We start from the raw sequence: 16,755 nt of genomic DNA, 5'->3' as shown, positions 1-16,755 counted from the left end.
GACAGTATAGGACAGTATAGGGAAGTTATAGTAGAACAGGGCAGTATAATAAGTATAAGAAGTATATGGGGAATATATGGAAAGTATAGGATTGTTTAGGGAATACAGGGGAGTGTAAAAGTTTTTAGAAAAAGTAAAGCATTGTATAGGGGAGTAGAGGAGTATGAAGTAATATAAGAGGTATATGGAAAAATATAGGGTTGTATAGGGAATATAGGGGTGTATAAAAGGTATTTAGAAAGTATAGGGTTGTATAGGGAGTATAGTAGGAACAGGATAGTACAGAGAGTATAGGACAGTATAGGGAAATTATAGTAGAACAGGGCAGTATAATAAGTATAAGGAGTATATGGGGAATATATGGAAAGTATAGGATTGTATAGGGAATATAGGGGAGTGTAAAAGTATTTAGAAAAAGTACAGCGTTATGTAGGGGAGTACGGAGGAGTATAAAGTAGTATAAGAGGTATATAGAAAGTATAGGATTGTATAGGGAATATAGGGGTATATAAAAGGTATTTAGAAAGTATAGGGTTATACAGGGGGTGTAGTAGGAACAGGATAGTACAGAGAGTATAGGACAGTATAGGGAAGTTATTGTAGAACAGGGCAGTATAATAAGTATAAGGAGTATATGGGGAATATATGAAAGTATAGGATTGTACAGGGAATATAGGGGAGAATAAAAGTATTTAGAAAAAGTACAGCGTTGTGTAGGGGAGTATGGAGGAGTATAAAGTAGGATAGTAGAGGTATATGGAAAGTATAGGGTTGTATAGGGAATATAGGGGTGTATAAAAACTGTTTAGAAAGTATGGGGTTGATTAGGGAGTATAGTAGGAACAGGATAGTACAGACAGTATAGGACAGTATAGGGAAGTCATAGTAGAACAGGGCAGTATAATAAGTATAAGGAGTATATGGGGAATATAGGGGAGTTCAGAGCGTATAGAGAAGCGTAGGGAAGTACAAGGCAGAATAGGGAGGGAGTATATGGTAGTACAAGAAGTATAAGGATTATGTGGGGAGTACAGGGAGTAAAGATGGTATAGAGGAGCAAAGGGTAGTGCAGGGTAGTATAATAAGTATAAGAGGTATATATGAAATAAAGGGTTGTATAGGGAGTACAGAGAGTATAGAGGAGCACTGGGTAGTACAAGGCAGTATAGGGAATATAAGGTAGAATAAGAAGTATAGGCACATACAAGACATATATGGGGAGTATAGCGAAGTATAGAGGGTATAGGATGATAAAAAAAAAGGAGCAGAGAGAGTATAGGCCAGTACAAGATAGTATAGAGTAGTAAAGGGGAGTACAGTAGTGAAAATATAGCAATAGCATGTCATATTTCCGGATGGTTTGGAGGAGATTAATGTCCATGAGATAGTATTGATACTGATTTGTCCTAATTGATCCTTTTTCATATTTTGGCATTAACAATTTTCTGATTTGTGTTTTGCAATAATTGTTTTGTTGTGTTTATTCACATTTTGCACTTTTTGATGCATATTTTCATGATGTGAAAAACGTAAATATGTCTACTAAAAACATGAAATAATGAATAAATCCTTATGCATTACAGTAAATCAAACAGGGCTTTAGAAAAGCATGGAAAAGCCCAAGCAGAATGATTTTTTTGTACCCCCATTTGCTATGGCATGCTAAGAGGGGTCCCCAGGTGGGCACAAGCCCAATTTCCCACCTGCTGAGCTGCCAATCTCTGCTGCTTTAGCTGGGCTTCCAACTGAGCCTTGACCTCCTCAGCTTTCTTCTGCACACTAACCTTAGTTGGGTCTGCTGCCTGTGCCTTTTCCCTCTCGACCCTGCAGGAAAAATAAAAGATAGATAAGTTATAACTCAGCAATAAAAGTATATATCTGAAAATCCGAAAAATTTTGTAAAAATGAAAATGTTTAATTCTGGTTAGAGATCAGAGAGCATCACACCTTTCAGTAAAGGCTCGTATCTCCCAGAGCTCCAGCTCTTCTTCCGGCACCCAGCTCTCAATCACTACAGGACCCGTCTGCTTAGAAGGCTCAGGCTTCTTCGGCCGCAGGGCGCTGGAGCGCAGGCCTTTCCTTTGGGGCGTGGGGGTCTCTGAATGAAGAAAAAGTGATCCATTATTTAAACAGCCAAATAAAATAACCAAATCCTGCTGACAGTCTGATTTTTTGCGCCTTTTCTTCTCAGATCTTCTCAGCAGAGCTTACCTTTTGGAGTCTCGGGCACTCCCAGGGGACAGATGATTTTTCTGATGCAGTATTCCGATCGAATGCCGTAAGGTCCCACATCCCTCCTCTTGATGATCTCTGTGGTGGTGATATCTGTCTCAGATGTTTCTGAAATGATGAAGGAAAAATAACAATCGATTAGGCTTGTGATTCAAAATACAGCATCATATGGAGGCTAGAAACATACAGGTTAGCTGTAGGTATAAGAAATCTAGTTAAAGCCCATTTTAACATTTTAATACTATTATAATAAAATTGAGACCTTTTGCAATTACAAAACAGTGAAAAAAAAGCATACATTATGAAGTTTACAGACTTTTCACTAAAGCCCTATCCGGAGAAGATTAGTTTCTCCGGGGGTTCTGGAGTAATTTTCTCTTTTATGGTGGACCTCTGTGATTTTACTCCCGTTCGGAACAACCATATATGTGTTTTACTCAGACGTCCTCTGAGAAAATGACAGAAAAGGCAGAATTACCTACTGTTTTTGTCGTCCTCCGGTAATTTTAGTCTCCTCGCATTTAATAAAATAGTTATTTGTCCACTGCCGCGCACCGTAATTACACTTCGGGCGCACGTTTCGACAGAGATCCACGTAAAAACAACAGCGAGTGTAAATGGAGGAGCTACTGACTGATGTCATGTGACCAAGAAAGCCAAAAAAACTCACTGCTACTCCTGTTTTTTTTATTGCTGTCTGAATGCAAGAGTTTTATTACTGAGAAAAAGTGTGAAATATTTTTCACAGACGTCCCCCAGAAAAACTAATCCATCCAGATTGGGCTTAAGCCTATAATTCTTGTATTTTCTAACAATTCAATGTCTCAAACAAACAAATTCTTTAACAGTTTTGCACAAACAAAAACTGTCCATACACTGAAAATAAATTTAAATAGGGTTTATGAACCAATTAAAAAAAAAAAAAAAACACTTCCCTTTTGGTCTTTAAGGCCTTTTTAAGCTTTATTTAGACAATGAAAGACCTTTTAAGACATTTTAGGGATCTGTGGGCACCATATACACACTGAGCATGTAGTCACCTGTGCGCGTGGTTCCCACAGCAGGAGAAGGCTTCACTGCCATGTCGTCCCACCTGAGACAAGCCCAGAGTAACCGTAACATCATACTCACTCCAGCCAAAGACCGCACTGTTTGGAGTCGGTACCTGTGAGAAACACCCAGAGAACCTTTTAGACAAAAGCTGCAGAGACACAGACCCTAGAGAACAGTCACTGTAAGACAGTAAAATAGACTAAACACAGTACCAGTCGAAAGTTTGGACACACCTTGTCATTTAATGTTACTGATCTTTATTTTTTCTACATTGTAAATGAATAGTGAAGTGATCCAGACTACGAAGGAACACATTAGAAATCATGTAGTAACTTAAGTGTAAAACAAACTCTTGATGAGTTCAGCACAGCTGTTAACTAAGAGCCTGAATTCCAGGTGACTCTACCTCATAAAACTTACTGAGAAAATCCAGCCAACATGTGCAGAACTGTAATCTAAATCAAGAGGTGCAAATTTCTACAGACATTTCTCCTGTATGCATAGACCTAAGAAGTCATTTCATCATTTTGAAGTCTTTGCAACGTTGTTTATACTCATACTTGGGACTTCAGAACAGTAGATATGTTTTATCACTGCACATTTTTCCACTACATTTTCCAAATACAGGCATAATGAGGACTATGTAATGGCTGAACTACTTCTTCTATTGGTTCTATTGGATGAATGTTGGTGGTCGGTTGGTTGATTGGTTGGTTGTTGGGGTTTTATTGCCACTTCAGCACATATTTGGCTATTTGTGTCATATACTTTTTGTTTTATATATCCAGACAGAACAAAGTTGTTCAAGGTTCTAGCAAGATAAGGGAAATATATTTCACTACATATGTATTAAAGTTATTATCACATCCTAACCTCAAACACCCAATTTAAGATCTTCCCTAGTGTTTTTTTTTTTTTTTCTCAAAAATGCCTTTTTATGTGCTTTTCTTGAACCCCAAAGTTGAACTGACAATGCAGTACGTTACATCATGAAAACATTTGACAGACTGTTTACAAACCTCCATGTGATTCCAAACGTGGGTCTCGGGGACGGATACGGCCAGATGTCCAAAGCCGGTTTGGCGTTGTAGTTAAAAATGGGAACCTCGCGGATCCCGGCTCGCCGCGCAAGCTTCTTCAGCTCGTCATTAGGAAGGACGAAGATGCTCTTCTTGCTGCTCTTGGTAACGAACTTGCGGTAAGAGGGCAGGGCCGTCCCCGATCGGGTCTTCTTGGAGCGTGAGAACTTCATCAGACGTACCCTGTCTCGAGTGGAGTACTCCTTACTTACAGTCATAGAGGTCACAGAGCAACCTGAAGGTCCTGATTTAGCATCCATTAGCGTTGCTGTTACAACAGTCTTGGACTCTTCGGTCACCTTGGCTCCTAGAACGGGATTGCTGACTTTGGTGACGGTGGTGGTGGTTGTAGTGGAGAGAGTGGAGACTGATGTGGTGGACTCCACCTTTGGTACTGATGATGACGAGGATGATGATGTTGATGATGAGGATGATGTGGCTGAGGTGGAGTTGTTACTGATAGCTGTACCATCCAGTACTGATGATGTGCTTGATGCTTCTGCTGTACACGGTACAGTGCGGGACTCTGTGGTGGATACTGTGGTTGTGGTTGTTGTGGTGACCTGCGTGATTATGGTCTTTATCCCACTATTACTACTATTGCTGTTTTCAGGAAAGTCACTGCTAAGGCTGGACTCGTCCGCAGACGGAACGGACGATGGGCTGAGCGATTTCGACTTGGCCTCCTCGGCCTCTATTGACGGCACCTTGGCACTGTTACTAAGCACATCCGGCTTTAATCTAGATTCTGTTGGGGTAAGCTGGGGCAGAGTAGAGTCAACGGTAGAACCAACAGTAGAATCAACAGTAGAGTCAACGGTTGAGTCAACAATGCCTTCTGTGTTGTTCTCAGCTATCTTGGCTACCTTCTGAGGTGGCAGATACTCAGAGTCTGACTTATCCATCACCGTTTCCAATGGTTCATCAACCTTAGCCTTTTCTCTCTGGCCCTCCTGACTTAAATCCCCATTCATGAGCGATTTCAAAGGTTCCTTTGGTGCTAAGAGTCTCGTCTCATCCTCCGTGGTTTGCATCTCATCTTTTGAGTTGATATTATTGGTCAAACTTGTGGGTGAAGAGGCTACAGAACCATCTTTTCCATTTACATGGACTGGCAAGGATTTATCTACATTCAAACCGTTCTCACCAATGGAAGAACTATTCTCAACTGGGCTTTTCCTTCCAGTTTCCTCGATTTTGGGACAATCAGTTTCAGTCTTTAAGTCAAGATCTTTCTCCACATCTTGCCGTGAACCTCCGTTAAGCTCAGGAGCCGCCGGTGCTGGTGCTCCATTGCCCGTTTTGTGCTCTGCTTCTGTTTCTCCTTTTTGTCCTTGTTCCACTTGTGCCAACGTTTCAGTCTTAGGACCAGAGTCCAATCTAACGTCAAGATTATCAGTCTTTTCTAAGGAATTGTTAGGCTTTGGTTGCTCCTCCTCTTGGTCGAATTCAAGCTTTTGGACCACAGGGTCTTTTTCCTTCATTACTGGTTCTACTAACTCATCCGTCTGGACAGACTTCAGAGCATCAGAGGCAGTTGCTTGGGAACTCTGAATTTCTTGCTTCGTGGATGAGGTGGTCTTCTCTTTCTCCTGGTCCCCCGCAGATGGTTTAGAGATAGCTGCCTGCTGCTTGAGCTTCTCCAGCCTCAGCCTCTCCTCCAGGGTAAACTGTTTGACTCGCCGCTCCAAAAGCCCGTCCAGCTTCGAGGCTTTGACTTTCTTCTTGTACGCTGTGCGCTGCAGGAAGCCCTCGCTGACGTTCACAACCTCACGATCGAAAGTTGCTTCAGAAGTTTCATCGCTAGCTTTGGACATTTCACCATCAGTAGGTTCTACTTTAGACGTCTTCTCGTTCAGCGAAGGTGACGAAGTGCTTCTTTCGTTAACTGTAAAAGGGAATAAAATTGAGTTAAACCATTAGGAGTCAGCATGTCATGACATAACAGGTAAAAAAGCCAAATAAAATGATCACTAGGGATCCCCTATCATTTGCAACGGACAAGGATAAGTGCACGTCTCTTCTGATAATAGAGCTGGGGCAGGATATCTATATTGCAATATTTCTTGTTGTATTCGTTTGTGATACATTAACATTACATGACGTCAAATATGGATATTTTTGATGAAACACTGTCAGGTGACAGAGCAACAGATGAACATTCATTTTCTATAGAAGGCTGCAAAAGTGATAAGCCACAAACAAGAAACGGAATTGAAATTTTCTCAACTTTGTGCAAAAAACGGCAAGGAAGTGAAACAACATTGAACAGCAAGGGGCTAATTAAATTCTTGGGACCAATCATAGGCCTCATTTGAGGTCTGTAGCTTCTGTAGCTACCCAGCGAAGTTCGGCCACATGAACCATGCAACTGAACATGCACAGGACTGGTGACTACGAATCAGAAAGCAGGTTTGCACATTTACTCAAAACCGAACCTCTTTGATTTTGTTTGTGTCTAAATCTTCAGTACGCTAAGTCCTAAAGTGCTTTTCAACCAAAGAACTCTGGTTCTTGAACCAGTTCAGTTGTGCCTGCGGTGCCTGTCAGCGAACCAGATCACATTTCAACCAGTTTTATAGAACCGTCAAAACATCACATCATATGTCGTCATGAACGGAGGGCATTGCACAGCAGCGATGAACAGAAGTGGTCACAGTTCACACTGAAGAACCTAGTAATTTTTCGGTTCCTGCTGCCCCCAGTTCCCATATGCCTACCTTTTTCATCACTGGAACCAGTGGAGTTGGAGGCACTAGTGTCCATCGGTTCAGAGGATTCGTTAGATTCCTTTTTATTAAGGTTTTCACTCTTGTGCACAGCCTCTCCATCCACCTCCATCTTTTCCTCCTCTTTTTCCTCCCGTTTCTCCTCAGTCAGAGTTTTCTCCTCAACAGGTGACTTTTCCTTCCCAGATTCTTTAACAGAATTTGAGTGCTTGTCTTCATTTGCAGGTTTCTGGACGGAACTGGAGACTTTGGGCTTTTCTGAAGGGCTGGATTTCGTTTTTGTCGGGGAGGGGGATGCTTGATTTTCGTGTTCAGTTTTAGCTGCTACAAAATGTAAGAGAGAACAATTTGATTATTCTTATGATAATGTTTTTTCCAGTGCCAAGTAGTCAAAAACGGATAGTACAAAATACTGCCTCTTTTTTATGAGGGAAGGCTACATAATTACCTAAATTCATGATTTTGTCAAAAAAAAATCATACCCTCAAGTGCTTTTCGGTAGTTGACGTTTGTGTTTCCAGGTAGTTTGGGGAGAAAGCGATAGACATGCGTTTTCGAGACCCAGCTCCATCCACCATAACCTGTGACTCTGTACTCCTCCCCTTTCTGTTTCCACACCTATCACACAGCGACACATCATCATACATCAGATACACATCCTGAAATTTTCAATTCTGAACATTTTTAAGTTTATAAAGTCTTCAGTGATCTGAATTGGGGCAAAGAAATATGGGTGTTAAAATATATCCAAATCAGCCGTTCTAGCTTTATATTTGTCATTTTTAGAATTACCTATCTATATATTAGTCTACCTGTCTATCTATCTATCCGTCCATCCATTTAGATATCTATCAATCTATCAATCAATACATCCATCTAGATCTATATCCATCTATTAATCGATCCATCAACTCTGTCCATCTAGATACCGATCAATCTATCCATCTAGGTATCTATCTATCCATCTAGGTATCAATTTATCCAACTAGATATCTATCTGTCCATCTAGATATCTATCAATCTATCCATCTAGGTATCTAGCTATCCATCTAGGTATCAATCTATCCATCTAGGTATGTATCTATCGATCTAGATATCTATCTATCCATCTAGGTATCTATCTATCCATCTAGGTATCTATCTATCCATCTTTCCATCTAGATATCCATCCATCCATCCATCCATCCATCTATCTACCCACCCATTTATCTGTCTAGCAATCCATCAATCTATCTATATATCTATCAATCTATTAGTCTAACAACCTATCTATCCATCTAGATTTCAATCCATCCATTGATCCATCAATCCATCTAGATATCCATCAATCTATTAATCGATCCATTAACCTTAATCCATCTAGATTTCAATCTATCCATCTAGATTTCTATCTATCCATCTAGATATCTATCTATCCATCTAGATTTCAATCTATCCATCTAGATATCTATCTATCTATCTAGGTATCTATCTATCCATCTAGATATCTATCTATCCATCTAGATATCTATCTATCCATCTAGGTATCTATCTATCCATCTAGATTTCAATCTATCCATCTAGATTTCAATCTATCCATCTAGATTTCTATCTATCCATCTAGATATCTATCTATCCATCTAGATATCTATCTATCCATCTAGATATCTATCTATCCATCTAGATATCCATCTATCCATCTAGGTATCTATCTATCCATCTAGATATCTACCCATCTAGATATCTATCTATCCATCCGTCTAGCCGTCCATCAATCTATCTAGATATTTATCAATCTATTAGTCTAACAACCTATCTATCCATCTAGATTTCAATCTATCCATTGATCCATGAATCCATCTAGATATCCAGCAATCTATTTATCCGTCTGTCCGTCCCTCCAGATATCAATCTAACCATCCACCTATCGATCTATCAATCCATCTAGATAGATATTAATAATCTAGGTGTCTATCTATCCATCTAGATATCATTTGTCCATCTAGATATCTATTTATCCATCCATCCATCCATCCAAATTTCTGTTAAGCAAAAAGCTTGGTAATCTGAGCAACTATACAATTTTAAATTGGGTCAACAGGAACACATTTTTGTAAAATGTAGTGTACAGTGTTTTTTGTACTGTTGTAACGTAGACTATTTCATGCATAATTGAACAACTTTTATTCAAAACCTTTTGACTATCTGACAATAATGGAAAAACAAACAGATAAGTAAAATTAAATCTGAAATGAAAGCTCATACTGGTCTACGCTCCTGCTTACCTGGTGCTTAATGGGGAAGGTGTACTTCACCCATGTGGCCTGCTGCATCGTCTCTTCATCCTCCAGTTTTTTCTCTCTCTTTTTCACCTTTTCCTTCTCCTCTCGCTCCATGGAGGTCATTCGAAGAAGCCTAAGGGAAGACCAGGAGAGAACGGGGGGGTAAAAAATAAACGGGGATAAAAAAGAACAAGGTGACTCGGACTTGTTTAATCAGCACTGTCTGACCTTAAACATTAGGATTTTACGCAGCTCGGGGCAAAGACATTAGCTAAACATGAGCTTTAAAAGAACATGAGTTTCCATTAAAAGAAGTGTTAAGGGATGAAAAAAGGTATTTCTGGAAATTGCAGACGTTCATTTACATAAGTACACTTTGGATCTACTCGGCAGCGTATATACAGAGGTTACTGCAACAGCATAAAGTAAATGAAATGCTGACAGGAACAGATATCAGGGTACAGTAAATGTCACAGTAAATTATTACTGATATTATGGATGAACATTTAAGCTCAGAGAAAGCGAGAGAGAGAGTTTTCAACCCAATTCGGATATTTTGAAAATGCAGAGTTCTTGACTTTTAAAAGTCAAATGTAATGCTTTTTAAGACCATTTTAAGACCTCAATAAATATAATTTAAAGACCCAAAAATGTAAATCATAATTCGTTTAGTTCACTCCCCGGTAACATTAGCTAACTTTCCGCTAACGTAAGTATGTTAGCTAACTCGCCGCTAATGTTAGCTAGCTCTCCGTTAATCTTAGTTCTCTCCCGGATTAGATGTTTATGAAAGGCCACTGTGTCTTCCCACCGGCATTAAGTGCACCTCTGAAAATGTAATACCCACAGCAAATTTAGAGTAAATTTAAGACAATTTCAGACTTTTTAAAGGGCCCGCAGGAACCCTAAAATGATGTGGATTGGGGACATCTCTAATTGATTTACTGAATAATATACAGTATAATTCAGCTGAAAGCAAGGATATAACACGTCTGTCTTCACTGACCTTGTGTGACCCAAAGAATCCTTCCACATTGGGAGCATGACCACTGGTTTGATTGCACACTCTAGGATGGCCAATGCCAGAGCGAATTCTCGCGCTTTGCTGCACATCTGGACTGCTTTTATCCAGTTGGACCTGTGGAAAGAAGAGGCAGGAGAATTAATCACCTCTAAAACTCTTACTCTGAACCTATAGTAAAAAAAAAAGTTAATATCTGGCAAAGAGAAATATTTTACCACAGTCAATATTAATGTGTAATTAAAAAGTTATTACAAATGTCAAATACAGTGTGGGCTTACAGTTTAAACCCCCTGATATTTGTTGACTTGACCCTTAGCTGAAATTTGAAAAAGGCTTTAAAAAAAATTAAATAAAATGGGAGGAGCAGTCTGGAAGCGCACTGGGTGATGTATGGGTTTAGAGGCGGGGCATGAGAGAGAGCTGATTGACTAAGCTGCAGCAGCAGCAGCAGTGTGCTGCCAATAGTGGTGTGCGCCAAAAGACCTAACAAAGGAGCCCTCGACAGGCAGACACTTAACGTTGACTTAAAAATTAGTAATAAATTGTCTATAAATAATTTTTGGTTTCTGTACATAATCTTGTTGAAAGAAAACCAACATGAGTTTTTTGAGAATATAAAATGCATGACTGAAACTCTTTTTTTTATTATTATTATTATTATTTTATTTCAATTTATTTTCCCATTTTCTCCCCAATTTACACAGCAAATTTCCCAACCCACTCATTAGGACCCGGTTCTGATACATCAGCTCACAAACGCAGCCTTGTGCTGATCGACATCACCCTAGTAGTGATTTGGGGATAGAGCGCCATCTACCCAGAGAGAGCAAGGACATTTGTGATCTCTGAGGGCTACATAAACAGGATTCGAACCGGCGATTTCCTGATCAAAGTGGCAGCGTTTTAGACCGCTGGACCACTTGGAGCCCTTTTCACCCTGAATTTTAAGTGTGTTGTCTGTACCAGTTGTAAAGCATGCTCCATTAAAAGATTGAAGATTAAAGATTTTAATTCCGAGTTTATATCGCCTTGTATTAGAAACTTATGCAGCTACTTCTCCATTCATGTGTCTACATTTAAAACCGTGAAGGTAGTTTTGTGTGGGCAGATGTTGACTGACTTCTGGGATGTTTAGTTACATTTCTGGGGAGTTATGTGTCAGGCTAAAGCAAAGGCTACAGAGTAGGCGTGACGCAGAAGTATTAACTGTCCTTTAGAGGGAAGATTTTAGCTATTTTCCTTTATAACTCAGAAACAAAAGGAACAAAAATAAGGGAAAGGGGTACAAATGAGAAATGGGACAGGGCCATAATCTCTTACTAAAAGAGTTAGTACCCATCAGCAGGAGTGTACCTGTGTGAGGCCCAGTTGGGATGCAGGAAGGGAGCGGGGACGTTGTTCTCCAGCTGGATAATGGTCAGTCTCAGCGTGGACACGGTCAGGGTTTTGGAGCCGTGCACTGAGCCGTTCCACTTGAACTCGCCGGCGGTGGTCATGCAGAACTTGTGGGAGAGGTGGCGGCGCTTGTCGTGGTCCTCGCGGTGCTGGTGCTTGTTAAGAGCCAGGGTGTTTGTGCTGTACTGGTTGTGGTAGACTCGGAATTTGCCCTCCTGACCCAGTTTGAAGAAACCACTGTTCGAGCTGCTCTTATTAACCAGGGTTCTGCCAGAGCCAAAGGGAGTCAGCGTAGTGGTCTGTGGGAAGAGTAGAACAATAGATATGAGTATTATTTCAACTCAACATGACTTCTAACTTGATTCAATATCAATTCATTGAGGTACATTATAGTTATCATATTTCTTGCACTGTACGGCACACTTAAAATCCTTTAATTTTTCCAGTAAAGTAGTAAAGAGACTTCACTGAGCAGTATTAGCATTAGCTGCTAACTGCAGCACTAGCTCTTTCAGAGCCATTCAGAGGTGAGTATATTGGAGTGTATTATGCTAGCTGATAGCGCCCTGGGTTACCAGAACCTTCAGGGTTCCTCAGTGTGGTGCTATCGGATGGGATTTACCAGCGCTAAAGCACCACTAACCTCCCTAAAATACTGGAAATCCAAGATGTATATTACTGTAAATAAATTGAAGCACTTTACTGACCAAAATAAAAGTTTTCAGGAGAGAAATCTGTGATTAACATCCAGTGTCAATTGAAGAAAGAAAAAAAAAAATATATATATATATATATATATATATATATATATATATATATATATATATATATATATATATATATATATATGAGAAATGACTGAAATAAAAAAAATGATGCAGGAGTTTTAGACCTCAAATAATAAAGCAAAAAAAAAAAAAAAGTTCATATTCAAAAATATTTGGTGGAATAACCTTGGTTTTAATCACAGTTTTCATGCATCTTGGCATCATGTTCTCCTCCACCAGTCTTACACACTGCTTTTGGATAACTTTATGCTGGTTTACTCCTGGTGCAAAAATTCAAGCTGATCATCCATCTTCCTCTTGATTATATTCCAGAGGTTTTCAAATTGGTAAAATCACAGAAAATAATTTAAGATTTTTTTTCTCCACAGAGCTGTATATACACAATATTTATACACCTCCTGTAAATGAATTACACTGTACTGTATTGTCTCACCTGATTAAGTGCTTTGCTGCAGTCCTGTGTGCTGCCGTCCTTGTCCTGCATGATCTTGCGCTGGCTCAGTTTGCTGTCAGGGTTGCGCAGACGCGTCACCATGCGCAGAGACGACCCAGATCTCATACCATCTCCATTTCCTTTCCCCTCACCTGCCCAAACATGCATGTTAACTTACACAGCTTCATATCATTCGTGTGATGTTCTACAGTCGTGTTACGCAGTGTGTTAGGTCAGTGTGTCGCTGCTCGTACCCGTGTCCTCCTGGCTGTTGAGTGAAGACTGTGAGGAGCGGTCAGCGAGGTCCGGCTCCTCCGGTGGCCTTAGGCAGTCGGAGATGGAGAAGTGGCTGCTGCAGCTGTTCTCATCCGCAGTCTGGGGAGGTTCACTCTCGAGGACGGGCTCTCGACAACCCGACTCTGAGCTTTTATCTAGAACGGAGAATGGAGAACATTCAGATATCTGACTGACTGATCAAATGCATCTGCGTAAGAAGTACTTCATCCAAAATTATTACAGAAAACACCTTTTTTCATATTTCTAAATATGTCGTATTCCTGGCAGTATTCAAAAGTGGTGAACGTGGTCTCTGATGTGGTTGCTATGGTGTTGCTAATTGGCTACTAAAGTATTCCAGTGCGTTGCAAGGGTCTTGTTACATGGACACTAGATGGAGACCATGATGTTGCTCTGTGGATGCAAAGTGGCTGTCATGGTATCCCAGGTAGTTTATGTAGTGCTTCTATGTGGCTGCTGTAGTATTAGATGTGGTCGCTATGGTGTTACTTAGTGATTGCTATGGTCTCTTCTATGTATACTGACACTAGACTACAGTGCTGCAAAGAAGTATAAGGCTGCTTTGTGGTTGCTACAAAGCTGTTAAGGCATTTCAGATTGGTTTCTGTGGTACTGCTATATGGCTGCTATGGTGTTCCTAAGTGACTACTAAGGTATCCCAGTTGGTTGCTAGGGTCTTTTGCTACATGGACACTAGATAGGGGGTACAGTACTGCAAGACTGATGCCATGATATTGCTCTGTGGATGCTAAGAGGCTGTTATGGTATCCCAGGTGGATGCTATGGCCTATGTTATGTATATTGATGCTGGGTGCTACCATGCTGTAGGACAGTAGCCATAATGTTGCTTTGTGGTTGCTACATGGCTGTTATGGCATTCCAGATTGGTTTCTGTGGTATTGCTATGTGGCTGCTATGGTGTTCCTAAGTGGCAACTAAGGTATCCTAGTCGGTTGCCATGATGTTGCTCTGTTATTGCATCCCAGGTAGTTTCTGTGGTGTTGCTATGTGGCTGATGTGGTATCAGATGCGGTCGCTATGGTGTTGCTAAGTGATTTCTATGGCATACAAGTTGTTTGCTGCGGAGTTGGTCTGTGGTTGCTGTGGAGTTCCTAAGTGGCTGCTAAGGTTTCCCAGTTGGTCGCTAGGGTCTAGCTAGTCCTACAGTGCTGCAGGGCTATTGCAATGAAGTATCTTTGTGGTTGCTAGGCAGTTGCTATGGTATAGTAATGGGTTGCTTTATTTATGCAAAAACTTGGATTGCTGAAACTTGAATTTAACTATACAGAGTTATGTTTGCATTTTGAATTTTGCATGATTGTGAGAGGTGTAGGCTTTTAATTCTGCATTATTACAGCATGTCTTGGATGATGCGACTATTTAAAATATTAGAAAAACTGTGGTGAATTGTGTCGTTTGTTTCTAAACATTTTTTTAAAAAGAAAAATGACCTTTGGACGAAGTATTCTTTTGATAATCTCAAAATCGCAAAATCACCCAGCCAATATGAATAGAACACATGCTCAAAATAATAGAAGAATGTAATAAAATAATAAAAATGCCAGATAAAACCACAGAAAAAAGAAATTATGATCTGCAGCAGCGCAATCCCAGCTACATCAGCACTCGCAGCAGAAGGCGGCATGCCAGCAGGCCTCGGCTAAAGCTCAGGCTGAGGATGGCACGGCTCCAGCACGCTTCTCTATGGTGGTATTGTGGAGCAGAGGTAGCTGGGAGGAGCCGACTGCGCTCCTGTGCCAGAAAGGCTTTGTTTCTCTACAGGACGAGTGGAACCCTGCTGTCAGGCTGGCTGGAAGCAGAGGACTCAGTGCAGCAGAGATGCTAGCCACGACCTGAAAGCGCTCAGTGCCAGAATACGTGCTGTATCAGGCAAAGCCAGCAGCCAGAGTTCACTGCAGAGAGTGAATTGAGAATAAAGAGATGGAGGAGAAGAAAGCAGGCCCATACTGCAGATTTATAAAGAGATAAAACGAGAAAAAGTCTCATAAAATCACTCATTTTACTGTATTTTTTTTGTTCAATTATTTTGGGACAATTTAGAAACACACGATACAGAAATATAGATATAATCGACATTATAGATATTAAATCGACATCTCCATAAAAGTTGTGAGCAGAGGGAAGCATGAAGTGCTGTAAGATTTTGCGGAAAAAAAAAACACTGCACTGACTTTAGACTTTCACTGCATTCATTGATCATCAGTAAATTTTACATTTCATTTGTAAATCAAGGGAGCAGAGTCTGGAGGAAGAGTGGAGAGACACACAGTCCAACCTTGAGGTCTAGTGCGAAGTTTCCACCAATCAGTGATGGTTTGGAGAGACATGTCATCTGCTGGTGTTGATCCACTGTGTTTTATCAAGTCTAACTGAATTACTGAAATAAAGTAACTTTTCAATGACATTCAAATTTTTTGAGGTGCACCTAAATATCATCGCTGTCCAATGGAAAACAAGCATCTCCAAAAACAGCAACTTTACAGGAGAGAGAAAAAACCTTCTAAACTGTCAATGGAAGTCAATATAAAGTGAGTTTTTTTAGGTCATTTTGAAGTATTTTTATTGGTTCGTTCATCATGAAATTTTGGAACAGTGTAAGCGGCAGTATGTCTGTTCAAATTATGTTGTAAACTAAAAATGTAGACAAATTGAGATGCTTTTTTTTTATTGGACAGCGACGATATGATATGATGAAAATCTTTAAAAAAAAGTTTAATCTACCAATATAATATATTAATTTTAATAGTAAATATCTATACATTTGTCTAAGTTATATCTAAGTAGAAAAAGTTAAGCTTCACTGGACCATGTCCAACTACATTAACAAATGCTGTCAGGATAACAACTAATTGGATCATACTGGCAACTCCATGAAACCATCATATGTAAATCAATCCCTTCATTCCTTGGTGTAACTGTGCATTCTTATAATATAGCACAATACGGTTTAATAACCAATTTCTGGTAGATGTTGGTTGGTTGTTGGGGTTTTATTGCCACTCCAGCACAAATTTGGCTATTTGTGGCATACACTTGGTTTTAAATGCGTAGATATAGTACAGTTGATTCAAATATTACATAAGCCACTACATGTGTGTCAAATTTGATGTTTAAGATTAAGATCTGATAAAAACTTTAAAATCTTCCCTGGTGGGTTTTTCCCAAAAAGGTCCTTTATGTTCTGTTCTTGATAGTAAAATTTTCTTATATGGTTATGGGCTGGACAGTAGATGAGGATGTGTGTTATAGTTAGTGGGGTGTTACACGATTCAAATTCTGGTAGAACATTAAAAAAATGTGCCAATATTAGCCATAAAATAACTGATCCATTGAGAAACTATAGTTACCAGAAACCATAGTTACCACAGACAACCAGAAATATGTCCCAGAATGCCTTTTTTAAATTCAGCAGCATTGATGAACACAAATGAAGTGTGGATTGT

General features: G+C 39.9%; 1 protein-coding gene across 1 annotated transcript in view; it reads right to left on the bottom strand.

Annotated features, from left to right (window-relative positions):
- bptf (bromodomain PHD finger transcription factor) overlaps nt 1-16,755 on the bottom strand; it is a 49,439-nt gene that overhangs the window by 17,756 nt on the left and 14,928 nt on the right. Inside the window, exons 6-17 of the mRNA XM_022665033.2 lie at nt 13,249-13,425; nt 12,995-13,146; nt 11,732-12,072; nt 10,361-10,492; nt 9,358-9,487; nt 7,576-7,711; nt 7,085-7,417; nt 4,305-6,252; nt 3,273-3,397; nt 2,212-2,340; nt 1,948-2,098; nt 1,704-1,824 (exon numbers count right to left, since the gene is read on the bottom strand). Of these exons, the coding sequence (XP_022520754.2) occupies nt 1,704-1,824; nt 1,948-2,098; nt 2,212-2,340; nt 3,273-3,397; nt 4,305-6,252; nt 7,085-7,417; nt 7,576-7,711; nt 9,358-9,487; nt 10,361-10,492; nt 11,732-12,072; nt 12,995-13,146; nt 13,249-13,425 (3,875 nt within the window). The remainder of the gene's footprint in view (nt 1-1,703; nt 1,825-1,947; nt 2,099-2,211; nt 2,341-3,272; nt 3,398-4,304; nt 6,253-7,084; nt 7,418-7,575; nt 7,712-9,357; nt 9,488-10,360; nt 10,493-11,731; nt 12,073-12,994; nt 13,147-13,248; nt 13,426-16,755) is intronic.

This window comes from Astyanax mexicanus, chromosome 19 (genome assembly GCF_023375975.1).
Source record: "Astyanax mexicanus isolate ESR-SI-001 chromosome 19, AstMex3_surface, whole genome shotgun sequence".
NCBI classification, from domain to species: domain Eukaryota; kingdom Metazoa; phylum Chordata; class Actinopteri; order Characiformes; family Acestrorhamphidae; genus Astyanax; species Astyanax mexicanus.
Note: the sequence above shows the minus strand (reverse complement) of the source record. Positions and strands in the feature narration are given on the sequence as shown.